Source organism: Lonchura striata, chromosome 3 (genome assembly GCF_046129695.1).
Source record: "Lonchura striata isolate bLonStr1 chromosome 3, bLonStr1.mat, whole genome shotgun sequence".
NCBI classification, from domain to species: Eukaryota; Metazoa; Chordata; class Aves; order Passeriformes; family Estrildidae; genus Lonchura; species Lonchura striata.
This window is the reverse complement of record NC_134605.1, coordinates 7,516,734-7,532,595: the sequence shown is the minus strand read 5'-3', so window position 1 is coordinate 7,532,595 and position 15,862 is coordinate 7,516,734. Positions and strand designations below refer to the sequence as shown.

General features: G+C 43.5%; 1 protein-coding gene across 1 annotated transcript in view; it reads right to left on the bottom strand.

Annotated features, from left to right (window-relative positions):
- Positions 1-905: 905 nt before the first annotated feature.
- CAPN8 (calpain 8) overlaps positions 906-15,862 on the bottom strand; it is a 29,556-nt gene continuing 14,599 nt past the window's right edge. The window contains exons 8-21 of the mRNA XM_021552742.3: positions 15,045-15,119; positions 13,907-14,067; positions 13,012-13,187; positions 11,013-11,024; positions 9,122-9,333; positions 8,514-8,550; positions 7,811-7,876; positions 6,857-6,914; positions 6,289-6,353; positions 4,883-4,951; positions 3,504-3,582; positions 2,504-2,623; positions 1,854-1,912; positions 906-929 (exon numbers count right to left, since the gene is read on the bottom strand). Coding sequence (XP_021408417.2) covers positions 906-929; positions 1,854-1,912; positions 2,504-2,623; positions 3,504-3,582; positions 4,883-4,951; positions 6,289-6,353; positions 6,857-6,914; positions 7,811-7,876; positions 8,514-8,550; positions 9,122-9,333; positions 11,013-11,024; positions 13,012-13,187; positions 13,907-14,067; positions 15,045-15,119 — 1,213 coding nt within the window. The remainder of the gene's footprint in view (positions 930-1,853; positions 1,913-2,503; positions 2,624-3,503; positions 3,583-4,882; positions 4,952-6,288; positions 6,354-6,856; positions 6,915-7,810; positions 7,877-8,513; positions 8,551-9,121; positions 9,334-11,012; positions 11,025-13,011; positions 13,188-13,906; positions 14,068-15,044; positions 15,120-15,862) is intronic.

Here is a 15,862-nt window from a genome sequence, read left to right as displayed (position 1 = left end):
GTGAGCCAGTGCAAAGTTTATGATAGTTGAAGCCAGTTAGCTTCATTTTCTTCTTCAAGTCACAATCCACATTAGCACATCCCCCGCATTCTCAGGCTCCTGGACCCCCTACTTGTGCATTTTTTGTTGCTTGCCTTCATGAGCTTCTGAGCTCCATCACTCATTAAACTAAAGCTCCAAATCCCATCTTTTGGCATGCATATGGACAAGCATTTACAGGAGAAGATTGCAGCTGAAATAACTGCAGAAAATTGCATCTGACCTTCCATCCTCTCTCCTCCTCCAGGAGGACTGAGCTGAGATTTGTGGAGGAGTGCCATCACATTTTCCTGATTCCCAGTTAATCCTTGGGGCTGTGTCTGTGCCCAAATCCTCTGTGGTCCCAGCAGCTCAGCATCTGCCTCCAAGCTCCTCACCCCCAGCTTCTGCAGACACTTGGCACAGCCAAAGCAGACAATTGTCTGCAAAGGGAGGTTGCCAGGGCAGCAACATAAATTTTGCCCACACTCTTGAGCATGGAGCAAAACATATGCTGGGTTCTGCAGCAATGGAGATCCCTTCCAGGATTTTGAACACTGCTGAACTTTGCTGCACAGTCAGAAGTCAAACCACAGCCACCTGGGTCCATCCGTGCCAAGTCAGAACTGATGAGATTTCAGCATGGCACAGAGCAATACTCTTTGGGCAGGAAAAGTAAAGGAGGTCAGTCCTGGGTTTGTTTGTTTGTTTGTTTAAGAATGTATTTATTTTATAACTGATAGGTGATCATTTTTATTGGCTTAAAGTAACTTGACAGGAATAAAAATTAGTTCCTCTTTCTGTTTTTCACAACAAGGAGATGCCAAACAAGCGGTTTCATGCTCAGAAGAGCCTCAGAGGTCTCTGCTGAATTGATTGACTGTGGTTCAAACCAGTGTGCAGCACAGCCACTGAGGGAGAAACAGAACAAGGAGTCAGGGCATCAGGAAAGTCTACAGGATGCCACTGGGGCACTGTTCCATGCCTCTGGGAGAACAAGCTGGGAAAGGCTGGAGTTGCATTTTAATCTTTTATATGTGTAGGATCCATCTGCTCTTGAACTTCAGGGAAATCTACTGCCAGGATCAGCCTCAAACATTGCAAGTGGGGTCTCTTCCAAAGGAAGATGAGTTCTGCAGGAGAAAGCTTCAACTTTCAACCTTGAAAAACTCTAGGGTGGGAGTATGCAATGTACAATTTCAGCTAGATTTAACTAACTGTGACTGAGGGTCACAGGCCCTCCTAGCCATCCTCCTCCCTCCCAGCCAGTCTTCAGCTGAGAGGACTAATTGGATGGACCTCTTGGGGCTCCTTCCAGCTGTTTCCTGAGATATATTTGTATTCTGCAAAGGGAAGGCTCAGGCTGATTGCTTTTACAACAGCTTCAGCAGGAAAAATTTGCATTAAAAACAATGTGGGAACTAAAAAGACCTGGCATCTTAAAAGGTTTCTTCTAATTCTGGCAGGTTGATCAGTACATTCTCTGCCAGAAGAGAAGAGTTCCCTGCTGTGTGTTTTCTAATGAATTGACCACTGCCCTCTAAAAAGAGATAGTGAAATACACTGTGCAAGCACTTACTCCATCAGCCTTGGGAGGTTTGAAGGCATCTTTACTTTTTTGCTCGTATAAAGGTAAAAGTTCATTCTACTAATTCAGGCAGGCCTTGTGGGCTGAAGAATATTTTCACAGAAACAAACTTGCCCTTTGAATCACTACTATGTTTCTCTTATAACAGTGATTAAATCACTTATAATAGTGATTTTAAATAAGTGTATTTTAGTGTGGTCTACTGCTGCAGTTGGATCAGGTGGTATTTCAGTCTGACCAGCCTTACCTCAGGTAGAGAGATCTGGATGACTCCATTTTTGTCTTTGTCCAGGAGGTGGAACACTTCTGAAATGTAGAAGAGTGGGGGAAAAAAAACTGGATATAAACCACAGAGTTTGGCATGTAGAGAATCACTGTCCAACAAAATATAAAGGTCTGGCCTTTTGCCATGATCCACTGGAAATGTAGACTGGTTCTGTAAGATAATATTACAGTGGTTCTTGTTCTTACAAATGATTTCTAAGCTGCTTCATGGGGTGGAATAGATGTACAGCAGCAAAGTGGGAGCTGGCAGCAGGACAACTATAAAATCTGATCTGGCATGATCCGGGGACAAACCTGTAAATCAGGTCTGGGTAAGAACTGCAAGTGACAAATGGTCCCATTTGTCAGAGCTGGGACAATGTGGGGGCCAGAGCACTGACCATAAGTTGCTGATGACTGTAAAGCACGAGAGAATGGTGTGTTATGGCAATGTGTCCCCTACTCCCCACGGGCATTCAGACAAAAAGGCTTCTGCTATTTCTCCACTGCTTCCTCTGACACAGTTTTGCTGGCACCCTGACCTTTCCATGCAATTTGCTGCATTCACAGCTAAAAGACACCAAGTTCCTAAGGCAAGCCCAAAGCGTTCCGGCGTTGCCTTTGGGCACTCACTGAACAGGGTCTCCAGGCGGATCATGCAGGCCACAAAGCCGTCGAAGTCGATGGTCAGCCTGGTGCTGCAGGCGTAGCGGGTGACGATGCTGTGCTGCACCTCGTCGCTGAGCCTGAAACCTGAGGCCAGGAGAGCACAGGAGTCACTGACACAGCAGGCTCATTTGCTGTCTTGGATGTGATTTATCTGCAGACTGCTGCAGCTGCAGGTTGGAGGGCAGGACTATTCCTCCCAGAAGGTCTGTTGGACTCCCACGCCCACCTCTGTGGGTCCTTTCCAAAGCCAATTGCGCTGGGTGAAGAGAGGCATAGAGTTCTCCCACAGCATTTTGTCAGGCTGCATATTTCACATTGTTTCGCAGCATAAACCGGTCCTATGTTCCCCAGATAAACCCCTAATTAGCGAGTCTTGGCACTCTAGCTGAATAGCAGTGATTGCAGCAGAGCCAATTGCTCACATAACACATTGGGCTCTATTCAGGCCCATATTCATGCTATTTCTGTCTCTGGATCATTCACATAAAATCCACTGAGCACAAGACAAATCAAAAAAAACAGTGCTCCTCTAGATGTCCCTTATCTGGAAAGCTCTGTTCCAAACTTAACACATCAGAGGACACCATTGGAGCATGCCTTGATCAGGCTTGCACCTTCTCCAGAGGAGAGAAAGGTGGTGGGAGGAAATGAAGGAAAAAGAGGGTTTGGGCAGAGCTCTGAAAGAGGACTATTAGATTAGGAAATAATGAGGCCAAAAATAGAGCAAGTAATAATCAAATGGAAAAGCAATGGCCACAGCATGGACAAAAGTACCAGTGGTTCTTAACACAGACGATGGGGTTTGATGTGTGAAACAGCAGAAAGATTGCAGTGTGTGACTGTCAGGAAGGGAGAATGTCACTGCCAATGCTGTGATCTAGGTGACAGGAGAGAAGAAAAGCCATTAAAACACTTTGCTGCTCTCCCAGTGTTTGGTGATCCAATCCCTGAGCAGCACACTCACCTGCCTCTCTGAGGGCATTTCGCATCTCGTGGGAGTCGATGGTACCAGAGTAGTCACTGTCCACTTTCTTATAGATTGCCTGTGGCAAAGGGGAAGGAGGAAATGGGAGAGGGCACTGGAGTGTGTGCCCCTGCAGCAGTGCCATGGTGTGGGCACCAGAGGCAGGCTGGGCTCACAGTGCTGGCTCACAGCAGCTGTGAAGATGTGGTACCACAGGTCTCATCAGGGGCTACCAGCCACAATGAACTACTCAGAGGACTCCTCTAGGCATTAACCTTGGTTTGCTAGCCCACCATGCAGCCCATGGCCTGCCATCCTCCCTGCTCGTGTAGCTAACCAGTGCCAGGACAATCATTCCTACCTCTGCCGTGTTCTCATTGTCACTGCTGTGCCCACTGATGGCCAGGACAGGGACTGTCCCTACCACCACAAGCTCCTACTATTTGAAACATTAATGAGCAAGGGAAATATTTCAAGCAGCTAGTGGCAAGCCAGGCAGAGTAGGAAACACGTTCCCATGGGCTGGAAGCTTGCCTGCCTTCACATTACATGGTGGCAGACAGGCCATTGAGGAAAATATCCTATCATTTGGCAAACACTGCAACAGAACAAGTCCATCTTGCTTAATGATTCAGCAAGATGACAGATGCCTCCTACTGCCAGCAGGTTTATTATGCAGAATTAGAAACCACCCAGACCTAGAGTTAGCAGTGGATTTGGCTCTCAGGGCTTGTTTTTCTGACAAGCCTTAGGACAGAACTGTGTCTTCATGAACCCAACATTTCCTCATAGAACTCCAGGGGACATGCTCTGTGATGAACAACATCAAATATAGTGGCAGTAGGATTGCCTGAAAGGGAAATGGTCACACCAAGAAAGTCCAAATCTGACCTTCCTTTAGACTGCTTTGTTCTGGGTGAACTTCTTGGGATATTAAATCCTCTACCAGAAAAACAATTCGGCAGTTCCACAAGATTTAAAAAATACAACAGCAGTTTTTTGTAGGTTCTAAAAATATGTTTCTTGTGTTTGCTTATGCTCAGCCAGCAATGCCACATATTGCAACAGCCAAAATGCTCATATGAGCTTTAATAGAGCAGGCAGCAGAGAGAGCTGTCTTTGCCAATAATCAAAAAGAGTTAATCTATCTTTCTGTAAGGTTTTGCAAATTATGGAGAACGATGGGGCCAAGGTGAAAGAGGATTTGCTTGTGCCCTGTTGAGTGAGAGGTGTTTCAGAGCCGTGGAACAAACTTGAGCCCTGAGAAGGAAGGCTTCCAATTATATCTGCCTGTGAGGATTTAACTCTTATCTCAGTTCTGGATCTGTACTTCAAAGCTGAGAGGGGAGGGAAAGGGATAGAGTCAGAAATGTTGTTACCAGATACTTTTGAATCTTCATCCAAAGTATCTTGAATTCTACAAGTCCCAAGGTGCCGGTCCCATCGGTCTGGGTCATGTTAAGGCATGTTTCAAAAATCAGGATTGCTTTATCCTTAACAAAACTGGAGTGCAAAAATGAGAGTTGGATGGTGAAACACTGGAGAGCAATCTGCAGAGCAGTTCTGGTAAAAACAAATCACCCATCACAGTGATGATGATCACATCTTAATGCCAGTTTAGTTCTCACTTGTAATGCATCTCCATCTCCCACAGACATGTCCACAGCTCCACATTTGCTTGGCTAAAGGCATGCCAAGAATTTCTAGGCTATCTTCACTCTAAAGGAATGATATATGGGCTTGCTAAATATATAAGCATGATTAAAAGCACTCACATTTTGTACACTTAGCAGTAGATTAGATTTCCCCTGAGGGAGAAAAGGGCCTGGCCCTGCAGGGATAATTGTTAGAAACCAGAGGCAGGAGCTGCAAGTGAAGAGAGTCAGCAGCAGTCAACAGAGTCTTCTCCCATGTCCTTCAGGGCCTTGAACATCCCTTCCAATGGAAAATTTTATAGAAACAGGGATTTGGACACTATGACATTGTACTTACTTAGTTATCCTATTAAGCTTGGGAGCCTATGGAGTGTAGGGAATGCCATCACTTCTCTTAACAGCCAGTTATCCACAAAATCCATGGTGAATCCCTGCTGGCCTCAATATGGCCATGGCATGACACCAACACCAGCAAGATCCTGGTAGCACGAGTCTTCACCCTCCCAGTGCAAAGGAGCATTAGGCAGAGGTGTTGACATTCCTTTTTCATTTGGCTACAAAAACGTGGGCAAAGGTGTTGACATTCCTTTTCCCTTTGGCTACACAAACCTGGGCAGAAGTGTTGACCTCTCCTTTTCCCTTGGCTACACAAACCTTATAAGCTCCCAAGTGTCCTCCCAGTTATGCAGAAGGGAGGCAGGCACTGCCTGTACCTGCAGCCTTCCCCCTGGGAGCAGGCTCAGCCTGTCCCTGCTGCTGTGAGCTGGTGGCTCTGTAAGCAGGACCCGACTCAGAAACAGCAGCTGAGGATGTGCTCAAAACCTGCATCCTGCCAAGCACGCTGTGTATGCACCTGGAACTGCACAGGTGCAGCCAGGCAGAAAGGCCCTACTTCTCCTCACTATATTTAGGAAACAGTTTAAGCAATGAGAGACGGTGGTGAGAGAAGCAGCTGATGATTAAATGGTTCAGGTTTCTGCCACCATGAGCTGATAGAGATGCTTGGCTGAATTTTTTGCCCTCGGCTACGTGCCGGGACAACTGAAGTGTAAACTTAGCCCGGCTTGTCAGGAAGTTTTGCAAAAGAGATCCAGAAACTTTAAAGGTGATGAAATTTATTCAAAGGATACATCTAAAAGGCTGATCATCTCCCTGCAAGTGTTAATATTGAATCCATCACTTTTCACATCCTTTCCTGTACAAATAGGAAATATAAAAGTCTAAGTCAGAAATAATTTAAGACAAATATTTTCCTGCAGTCAGTGATAGTCACCTTAAAATCTTTGTAGCAAAGTAAATGCTCTGACATTTCTTCCACTATGTCCTTTCAGTTGATTGATTTTTTTTTTTCCACAGTGGGTGGGGATTTTATTGGTTTTGGTGGTGATAAGCCTCTATCTGTCCACAGAAGTCATGTAGCAGCATAATAACACTGCCCATGGTGGTCCTCCCAGAAAAGTTCCCAAAAAACAGGGAATTTGTGTCTCTGCAGAACATCTGCTGGCAGTATTTGGAAGGGAAGCACCAGGCACTATTTCCACCCTACCCCATATTTAGAGGCTCAACAAGCCAGGAGGAATTCAGCTGGGACCAGACAAAAACTCAGTTTTTCATCACCCCTAGCTGACAGAACTGGGTTTTGTTAGCACAGACCCCATTCTCAGCTCCATCCAATGGGAAGCACATAATGTCACTTACTCTTTGCCAAAACCTGGTTTAGGATCCTTTGAAGTTCAGCTGCAGTCACTTCACAGTCCTGGAAAGAAAACAAAACATACCATAGGTGTTAACACAAAAATTATTTGAAGCAAGATCTATTGACTTGCTATCAGACATCCAGAGACTATTTTCTTTCCAAATCTAAGGCATGTAAACCCTTAATTTTTTTCTAACCCTTCACATTTACCCTCAAATATCAGAGGGAGAAACCAATCATATTTCCTAGACATTCAACCAAGAACTAAGTGGTTTGTTAGGTGCTATGGTGACATGACCAAGTAAATGGCAACTTTTTAAAAGGTTTGACTGAATAACAAGGTTCAGAAAAACATTTGAGATTTTCATGGCTTACAGAAACTACAACCAAACAATTCTAAAATTGCCATCTCAAAACTCGTAATGGTTTTCCTAACTAAAAAGATGTTTTCCCTCTCCAGTAACAGTGGCCACCTGTTCATTAAGAGGAAACCTGACATGACAGCCACAGGCTAACACAGCAGGGCTTTGCAGATGCTGTTTTTCAAATACATTAAGTAGAGAAAAAGCCCAGCCAACAGTTTTTCAACTCCTGGGGCTAAACAAAAAGGAAGGAATTGGCCAGCCAAGCAATTGTTAGAATTATATGATAACTCCACAGGTAATTTATTTCACCCTGGGATAATATTTTCACAGTCCTCACTCCTATCGCCCCTATTTTCAAAGTTGTTCCCTGCCTTGCATTACCACAGGGGAAAAGAAAAAATCACATTTTGCACCAATGAGAGGAACAATGTAGAAAATATTCTCTATTGTAAAATAAACTGTAATGAAGCTGTGAGTTAATAAAAGGGGAGAAATACTTGGTTTTTTGAACAGACAGTAAAAGGAATTGGCAAGTCAAATATTTGTAAAATCATAACGGAGAGATCTCATTGTTCACTTTAATCCACTTACCTCTCCAGAGAGCTTTTGGAATAGAGTCTTGAACTCATCATCTATTTCTTTGTTATCGACATTAGGCTAGAGGAAAGGGATGGCCAAGAGAATGGTTAACAAGGTGGTTCTAGAAAGTGAGCTGTGGATATTGTAAAGATGCTGTAAAGGACTTATTTACAGCAACAGAAAATGAGTATGTGCCCTGCTGCAATGGCAAAACAGAGGCACTGCTTAAGTCATGATCACCCAGGGGCTGGCTTAGTTTGAGAGCAAATACTTCCTAAGGCTGATGAGAAAGTTTTCTTCCGTTACCAAGCCAGCTTTAGAAAATAGCCACAGTGAAAATGTTTCTCCACTGGGCCAGAGCAATCCAGCAACTCCTTGGAAGCCTTTTGCAGCTTCTCCCAGGCTTCAGGAAGACTATTTGTTTCTATGGAAATGAGCCCTCTCCACCTTCTCCTGCCCATGCAGGCAGTAAGGACAATCAAACATGTTCCAGTTCAGTCTACAAGGGTGAAGTCTCTGTGCCACATGGCCCAGGTACATAATAATGAACATGAAACTAAGACATGGACATATGTAAAAAATCCCCATGAGCAAAAAATATTTCTCCTCAGCACAAAAATATTCTGTAATCCCAGCTTGAATGAGAAGTAAAAAACATGCCCCTGTTTTACTTCCACATTAGGAAAGAAAACTCTGCCCAGTTAGGCCATCTAACCTCATATGGCTTTGCAGACACCTCATCCCCCATCATCCTAAGGAAAAAAAAAACCAAAACAAAACAGTTAAACAATGAGAAATTTTAAAACTTTAAAAACTTTAAAGTCTTGCCTTTAAAATAATTAGCAAAACAAACAAACAAACAAAAGTTTAACTATAAAGTTTTCTGCTTCCCATGCTTCGCATCCCACCTCTGCCTGCCCCAACTCTTTGAAGATATTTCCTGTGTGAAATGCAGCCTTGCTGCTCTTGTCTTCCATCCAGACTCCTGCTTTTTCATCCAATGCATGCTATTGATATAATCCTTTTTAAAACCATCTCATCATCATCATAGTCTCAAATCCTGCTTTGTGGGCACTCCTCCTTCACAGAGGTGAGGGAACTTGGTCTCTGCCGAGTCCTTAGGAGATCCTCTGCAGAACCATGACTCTGAAGAACCATCTGCCATGGATGTGTGGTCACTATGGTAGACCATTTTTCAGTGGAAGAATAGGTTGTGGAAATGGGCCTGTTTTGCTGGGTAAGCCCAGAGTGTGGATGCAACACGTGATCTCCTCTGCGTGCCACCCCAGCAGAAGGGGGGTGGTTTTCAGGGAAGGTACTCACTGTGATTTAGCCTGTTTCTCAGCAAAAACTCTCAGGCAGAACTCCCCATTCTTGTAGGGCTCAAAGGTGGAGGGCACAATGAGGTACCGTCCCCGCGGCAGCGTCATGCGGCCGGAGACCTCGCGCAGGTTCACGTAGGACTCGGTGCGGGCTGCTGGCTGCTGCCTCGCAAAGAAAGCACGGCCAGCGTGCACATCTGTGCTGCTTTCCAGCTGTGGAGAACGTGGCTTTGTCAGAAACCCTTTGGCAGGCCCCTGGTAAGCCAGCCACCCAATTTCAATTTTGGCGCTTCAAAGGCATCTCGAGCTTTTCATCGCACAAAATAATAAATCCATCAGGGATGGTACAAAAGAAAACCACCCGGGTTCTGTCATGGGAAACAGGCAGATTGATTAGAAGGGGCAAGAATCTTCCTCCATAAGGATTATCTTTTCACTTGCCTCTTTACCCTTGCTACCATAAAATAAATAAGAGTATCATAATGTGTGCTCACATCTAATCAAATTACTATACTCTAAATTTTCTGTGCATTGGGCATTTTTTTGCTAGCTTGTGGACAAATTCTATTTTCAGAATATTTTTGAGCAATTTATGGGATAGAATAAATCTCCTAATTGCATAGGAATTTAGTCTCTTATTTCTTTAAATAGACAGAAAAAATAGTAAACAGAACAAAGTAGTAGTCACAGGGGTGAGAATTTTGGGGCCACATTATGTGATTTAGCCCACCTCTATTAGTAAAAATAAGGATATTCATTTGGATTTTCTAGAAAGCAGTACTTAAATTTTCCTTAATACAAAAATATACTCTTTAGGAAGTTAAACATTGCGTAGTTCATAAAATAAAACACTGACATAAGAAGGAACAGTAGTGTAAGAACAGCATCCCTGCTATAAAACTCTTATTCATGACTTTTTCTCCACAAAGTTGTCTTTCAAAAAGTATGATTCAGTGACACACAAGAAATGCTGTGTGGCTGATACAGGATGGGAAGCATCATTTAGGGATAAATCTTCTGCCTGTCTAGGACCAGAGCACACAAAAAAATCTTACCAAACATTGTATAATCATTCAGGTTTTATGTTGCAAACTGTAGAAAAATGTGCATGTTTTTCCTCTTTTGTTCTGAGATAAGATTGAATTTGGCATTTATTGAACAGCCCCATCCTTTCCCCTCACTCAATATTAAGCTAAGTGGGACTGCAAAGGTTAGTAAGACAGATCCATATCTTCCCCAATATATAAAGTTCATTTTCCCTTTCTATTTGCAAGGCTGCTAAAAGAGCAAGTTAATTGCTACGTGGCCACATGTTCATTTACTGAGAGAGGGAAAGGGCTCAAAAGCCAAGGAAAAATTAGCAGCATAGGCTGCTGGACCTCAGTAATGAGTATAAGATATTCCTACTGCCAGACACCCCTGGGGTCTCTTTCTTCAGCAAGGAAAAGTCTCTTTGCCTCAGTATTGGCATCTGGGGGGATTAAGGAAGGTTGAGCTCAGAACTGTAAAAGGAACAGATCCACAGAGCTTGGCACTTATTCTAAACAATATTAGCTACATTTTCTCAGTTTTAGAGTGCAGACATCCTGTTCTGCCTTCACCTGAACTAAACAGACAAATTCTGACCTCGGTTGTACAAACTTCCTGGAAGCTAAATTTCAACAAGTATAAATGAGATCAAGACTGGGAGTCAGACATCTGTAATAAATCCTTGTTCCCCAGTCCCTTGAAAAGGATTATTCAGAACTTGAGATATTGGTCTAGTGATTCAAGGGCAAAGCTCTCCAGAAGAGATATCATTAATAAGGAAGAAGTCATCATGGCAGCTAAATTCTCCAGTGCAAGAGGAGATGCCCATGTGGAGGCTGGAAGTCTTCAGCAGAGATACATACCTCCTGAGGAATCTGGAAGGAATCGAAAGAGACAATGTTAAAGTGCTGCTATATACCTGCATCTACCAGTAGGGAAAAAATTCAGATAAAGCCTCCTTCAGACACTTTTTGAAAAAAAATTAATTTACAGCCACATATAATAGTATCAGATACACATGAAATTCTGTCTTGTCCTATAGCTGTTCCAAAGGAAAAAGTGAATCTTCATCCAGAGAAATCTATAGCATATTGAATTGCTTTTCCCCTGATGTGGTGTTGTGAATGATACTGTTGGTTGGAAATATTTGAGTAAGTCTCAGTAAATGCTCAGCCAGGAAAATCAACAAGTTAGTCCTACTTTGCTAACCAAAACCAGAGAGTTTATTACAGCAGACCCAAACTCCATTAGTCTACTGCTACTGAATATGATAAAAATATAAGGCTACTGTCACTAGCAGACAGCCTGGGGATGATGAGATTGTTGGGAAGCAACTATAACAAGTAGCAAGTTTCAATATTTGGCCCTTCCTAAATTAACAGAATTTCTATGCTAACTTGTACCTCCAAATATAAGGCAAATCTTGTGAAAGCAATGAGTTGTTTTGAGAGCACAGATTCCAGTGAGAGCCAAAGAGAATGTCCTCCCAGTTCCCAAAAGAGCTTTTAAAAACATCACCCATACAAGGGGATTGAGTGGCCCCCTGAGACTTCAGGGTCTGTTGTTGCCTATATCCAGCACACAGAAGGGCAGGAGCTGAGTGATGGACACACAGCTGCTGTCAGCAGGCAGCTACATGATTTATAAAAGCTCTGCAGAGCAGGTAGACAGACTTGAACACACATATTTTCACCTTCTCCTGCAGAGAGATCTGCTTTAGGTCATCATCTCTGCAGTCCTCACTGGAGCTCCCCAGCTGCAGCAATAGCCACGATGCAGTAAAACCTACTATAGTGTGTGATCCAAGGGAGCTGGGATCATAGCTGGTGCCTTCCTGAGATGACTTACCAGCTAGATTTTTCCAAAAAATTAATTAAAAGTCACTGAAGTGACTTGAGAGTCACCAGGCCTACCCCTCTGTGGGTAAGGCTGCAGAGGGCACGGATGGGATGGAATAGATGTAAAGCGCAAGGAGTTTCAAGTTCATCAATGGGAGCAGACAGACATCCATAATGCACAAATTTGGGATGCTGATAGGTGAGGCTGCCTGGTGCCACAGAGAAGGCAGCTCAGAAATGTGCTCAGTGAGAGCCATGTGTGCAAGCAGGCACTTGGGCACTGGGGAAAACCTTCTGTAATTTTGAGCCATCCCACACCACAAGATCCATTAGTAAAAGTCAGCCATTCCCACCTGCTCCACCTGTGCTGGCTAATGATCTTCATCCAGTGGAGTCTGTACAGCATTTAATTGCTTTTCTTCAAATGTGATATTGGTCATGATGATACCGGTTGGAAATTTTTACATTTGTTTCTCTCCCCTCACACCACAGAAATTAGAGATTACACTGCATGTTTTTTCTTTACATTCTGTTTTTAGATGCACAGGGAAAATCAGGGAAAACAAAGCCCCAGATTTACTGAATCAGAACAGTAGCATATGGCAGACAATAGATAAAAAAAGTTTGAAATACAAGGGAGAAATACTAACAAAAAAGAAAGTGACAACTGAAGGCTAATGATAGGCTGTAATCAGAAACACTTATCTGGAATTGCCAGGCACCCCAAGCCTGCCCCCATTCAGATTTTGTAAAAGAAGATTCTCAATGAGACTGTTACTGAATTACTGGCTCAATAATTTACACTGCCATCCTGTTGAAGTGGGAAAAAACTGAGCCTCAATTTATCTGAGTCTTCCCATATTATGGGGTTCAGGAAGAAATGAGAGAAGTAATTGAGTAATTTTGCAAAAATCCAGATCTTACTGAAGTGTAGTGCTGAATGTCAAGATGTAGCACACTGCTAATTTTTTTCCAGCTTAACAGGACAAGGAATAAAGCCTTTAAAACCAGGAACAAATTTTACCTGATAGAGTGAATAACCAATACTAAGCAGACCTTCTCCCATTCTTTTCTGTCTCCTGCGGTTCTTCTGCATCAAGCCCACCAGAATGGTACAGCATGGCTCGTTCAAACTCCCTTCATGGTCATCATCTGGTTCATCCAACTGGATTTGAAACTGGGGATTGGTCCAGTATGTTGCTAAGAATTCCCAACAGGAGACAAAAAGGAGGAGGCCTTGCTGTCATTGCAATTGTCATTGCAATCAAGATGCCTGTCACTAGATCTACAGAGAATATCTCCGTGGAAGGACTTTTGCCTGGAGTTTTTCCAATTCTTTCCATTGAGTTGTATGGGTTTGTATTTTCACAGCTATGCTGAGTATCAACTGGAGCCATGAGAAATCAAAGCACCAGGGTATTTCCCAGGACTAATGAGCAACAGGGAGGAGCTGGTACTGTTAATTCCAGCCAGTCATTTATCTCCAGGAAATGTCCTTGGCTGAGGCTGTTATTGTTGCAAGAGGACCAAATGCCAGACAGCCTCTCCAGAGGTCTAACCTGAAAACGAATTGGAAATAACAGTGCCAGTGAACTGTGACACTTTCCTGGCCTGCCCAACTCTTCAAAGGATTACTCCAGCCAGTAGGAAAAGCCATGTAAGCAGGAAAAGCAGACAGAGGAAAAAAAAATATCGCCATGAATTAACTGCTTGGTGGGCTGGTAATCCCCCACAAGGAAATAAGTGTGAATTAGATCTTCACTTTAACTCCCAGGCTTTTGCTTACTGTCTAAACCCCACAGATATTGTTGCACCTCCAAGCCCTTTTTTTCCCCATCAAAGCCTCCTCCAGTTCACAAGCGGTTTTTTGCATGTTTTGTTTGGGATTTCACCAAAGGCCCATTTGGTTGGGTTCTTACCTTGGTAGTTTTGGCAGCCCCCAGCAGATGAACCCCGTCTCCACTGTCCATTAAACAGGGTCAGGTCCCATTTGTGGACCTTGTTGCTTGTCAGTGTGTCAGGAGTCAAATTGCAGATCTCAAGGCGGCTAAACTGCCTTTGGAAATCTGAAAATGCCATCCTGGCACACAAAGAGACAGGTTAGTCCATCAGCCTGCATGAGGATGCTGAGGTGGCTGAGGCTGTACACCTCTCCCAACGGTGCTGCAGAGCTGTCCAAAGCTGCATTTAATTGAATTCTGAAATTTGGAACTGGCTTTTGGGAAACAAAATTACCCACTGCCTGAATGAGCTGAACCTTCTGGAGACAGCCTCTGTCAATTGCTGTTACACATTTTGGTCTCAGTCAAACCATTTTCTGTCATCCCCAGCTGTGGGCAATCCCTCATGGGATCATGCTTCATAAAAAAATTCACTGGAGCTGATGAAACAATATGTGCGAGGAGAGCCCATCTAAAGGGAGTAAGAGCTGGCCCTAGTGAAAGCATCACTGGAGGAAAACAGTCTCAGCTTGGTGTTCTGCTTCATTCCTATCACTGATGTTTGTTTTTACCATTCCTGGTAGGTTTGCATGAGTGACAGAGCTTGATTGCTCCATGCTGCTAGCAGAGGTCTGCTCTCATTTCCCAGTGCCTGATGGCCCATGCAGCTGATTGCACTGCCCGTTTATCTTTCCAGCCTAGGACAGAGTGACATCAGTTCAGCACTGATCCATATATAATCAGATCAGGGTTAGGACAGGCTTTCTATTAGGTCTGAGTAAACAGACTCTTCCCAAGCTGGTAATCTGAACTTTTTCATTAGTGTGTAGCATTTAGGCAAAAAAACAAACCTCAAAATGTAGAGCAGCTGAGGTTCATTCTTGCCACCTCATTAATTTTATTACCATCTGGTCTCTATATTTTGGATTAGTGCCGAGTTATGCAAGCTCTAATAAAAGGTAATATTTGAATAGCAAGGGAGATAAATAAGAGGCTAACAATGCATACATGTCATTATTAACCCCCTCGGTGCTGGCAGTTTCTCTCCATCCAATCGAAAGGAGTGCTTACAGCATATAAAATGTCCAAAAGAGTAATCTAAATCAACAATTCTCACCAAAACTCTCCATCATCTACTTGCTTATCCAGAGCCTGTTTTTGTTTAGGATCAACATAATTCCACTCAGGGGCACTGCAGACAAAGCACAAAAGCACATTGTTCAGCTGTTGCATTTTATTCTACAGTGAGATTTGAGTTAGATTCTATCTAGATAAAGGAGTATATATTTCTTCAACAAATAGATCTTGCACCCCTCTAAATGACAGCACACACCGCAACCTGACTGTGCTGGGCTGGAATTGGACTGCAGCAGTATTTGCAACAAATAAACCTTGAATTGAATCTCCCCTGCTAGGTGCCAGAAGGTGCAAACAGACTGCCTGGATTAGGAAATTCACATTCTGAAAGTCAGTCAGAGCTCCTGCATTTCAAGATTTATTGGGGTGCCTGATATCCTCCCTAGGGAAATGATACCACCTCCATTGTTGGGGATCATAAAGGAACAGGAAAGTAAAAAGGTGAAATCAGAAAATTTACTGTAGAAACAGAGTTGCTTCCTTGCCATTCTGGTATTAATGTGCTCAGGATGGATTCTGCCCTGATCTGCTCCCATGTGACAATGCAGTGCTGAACCTGCCTCAGCAAGGCTGCCCCATGGTAAAACAGGTGTGACAAAACCAGGATATGGCATATGTGTGTGCCTGAGGCACCTTACCTTGGGGCTGAGCGAAGCAGCTCTGATAAAAGTAAAATTAATTGTAATGTTATCTCTATCCTTAATTATGATACCTCAGCACCCAGGCTGCAATCAGTCAGGTCAGGAAACTGAAATCTCAAAGTGCTGCATGAAAACATATATTGTGGCCCAAATGACA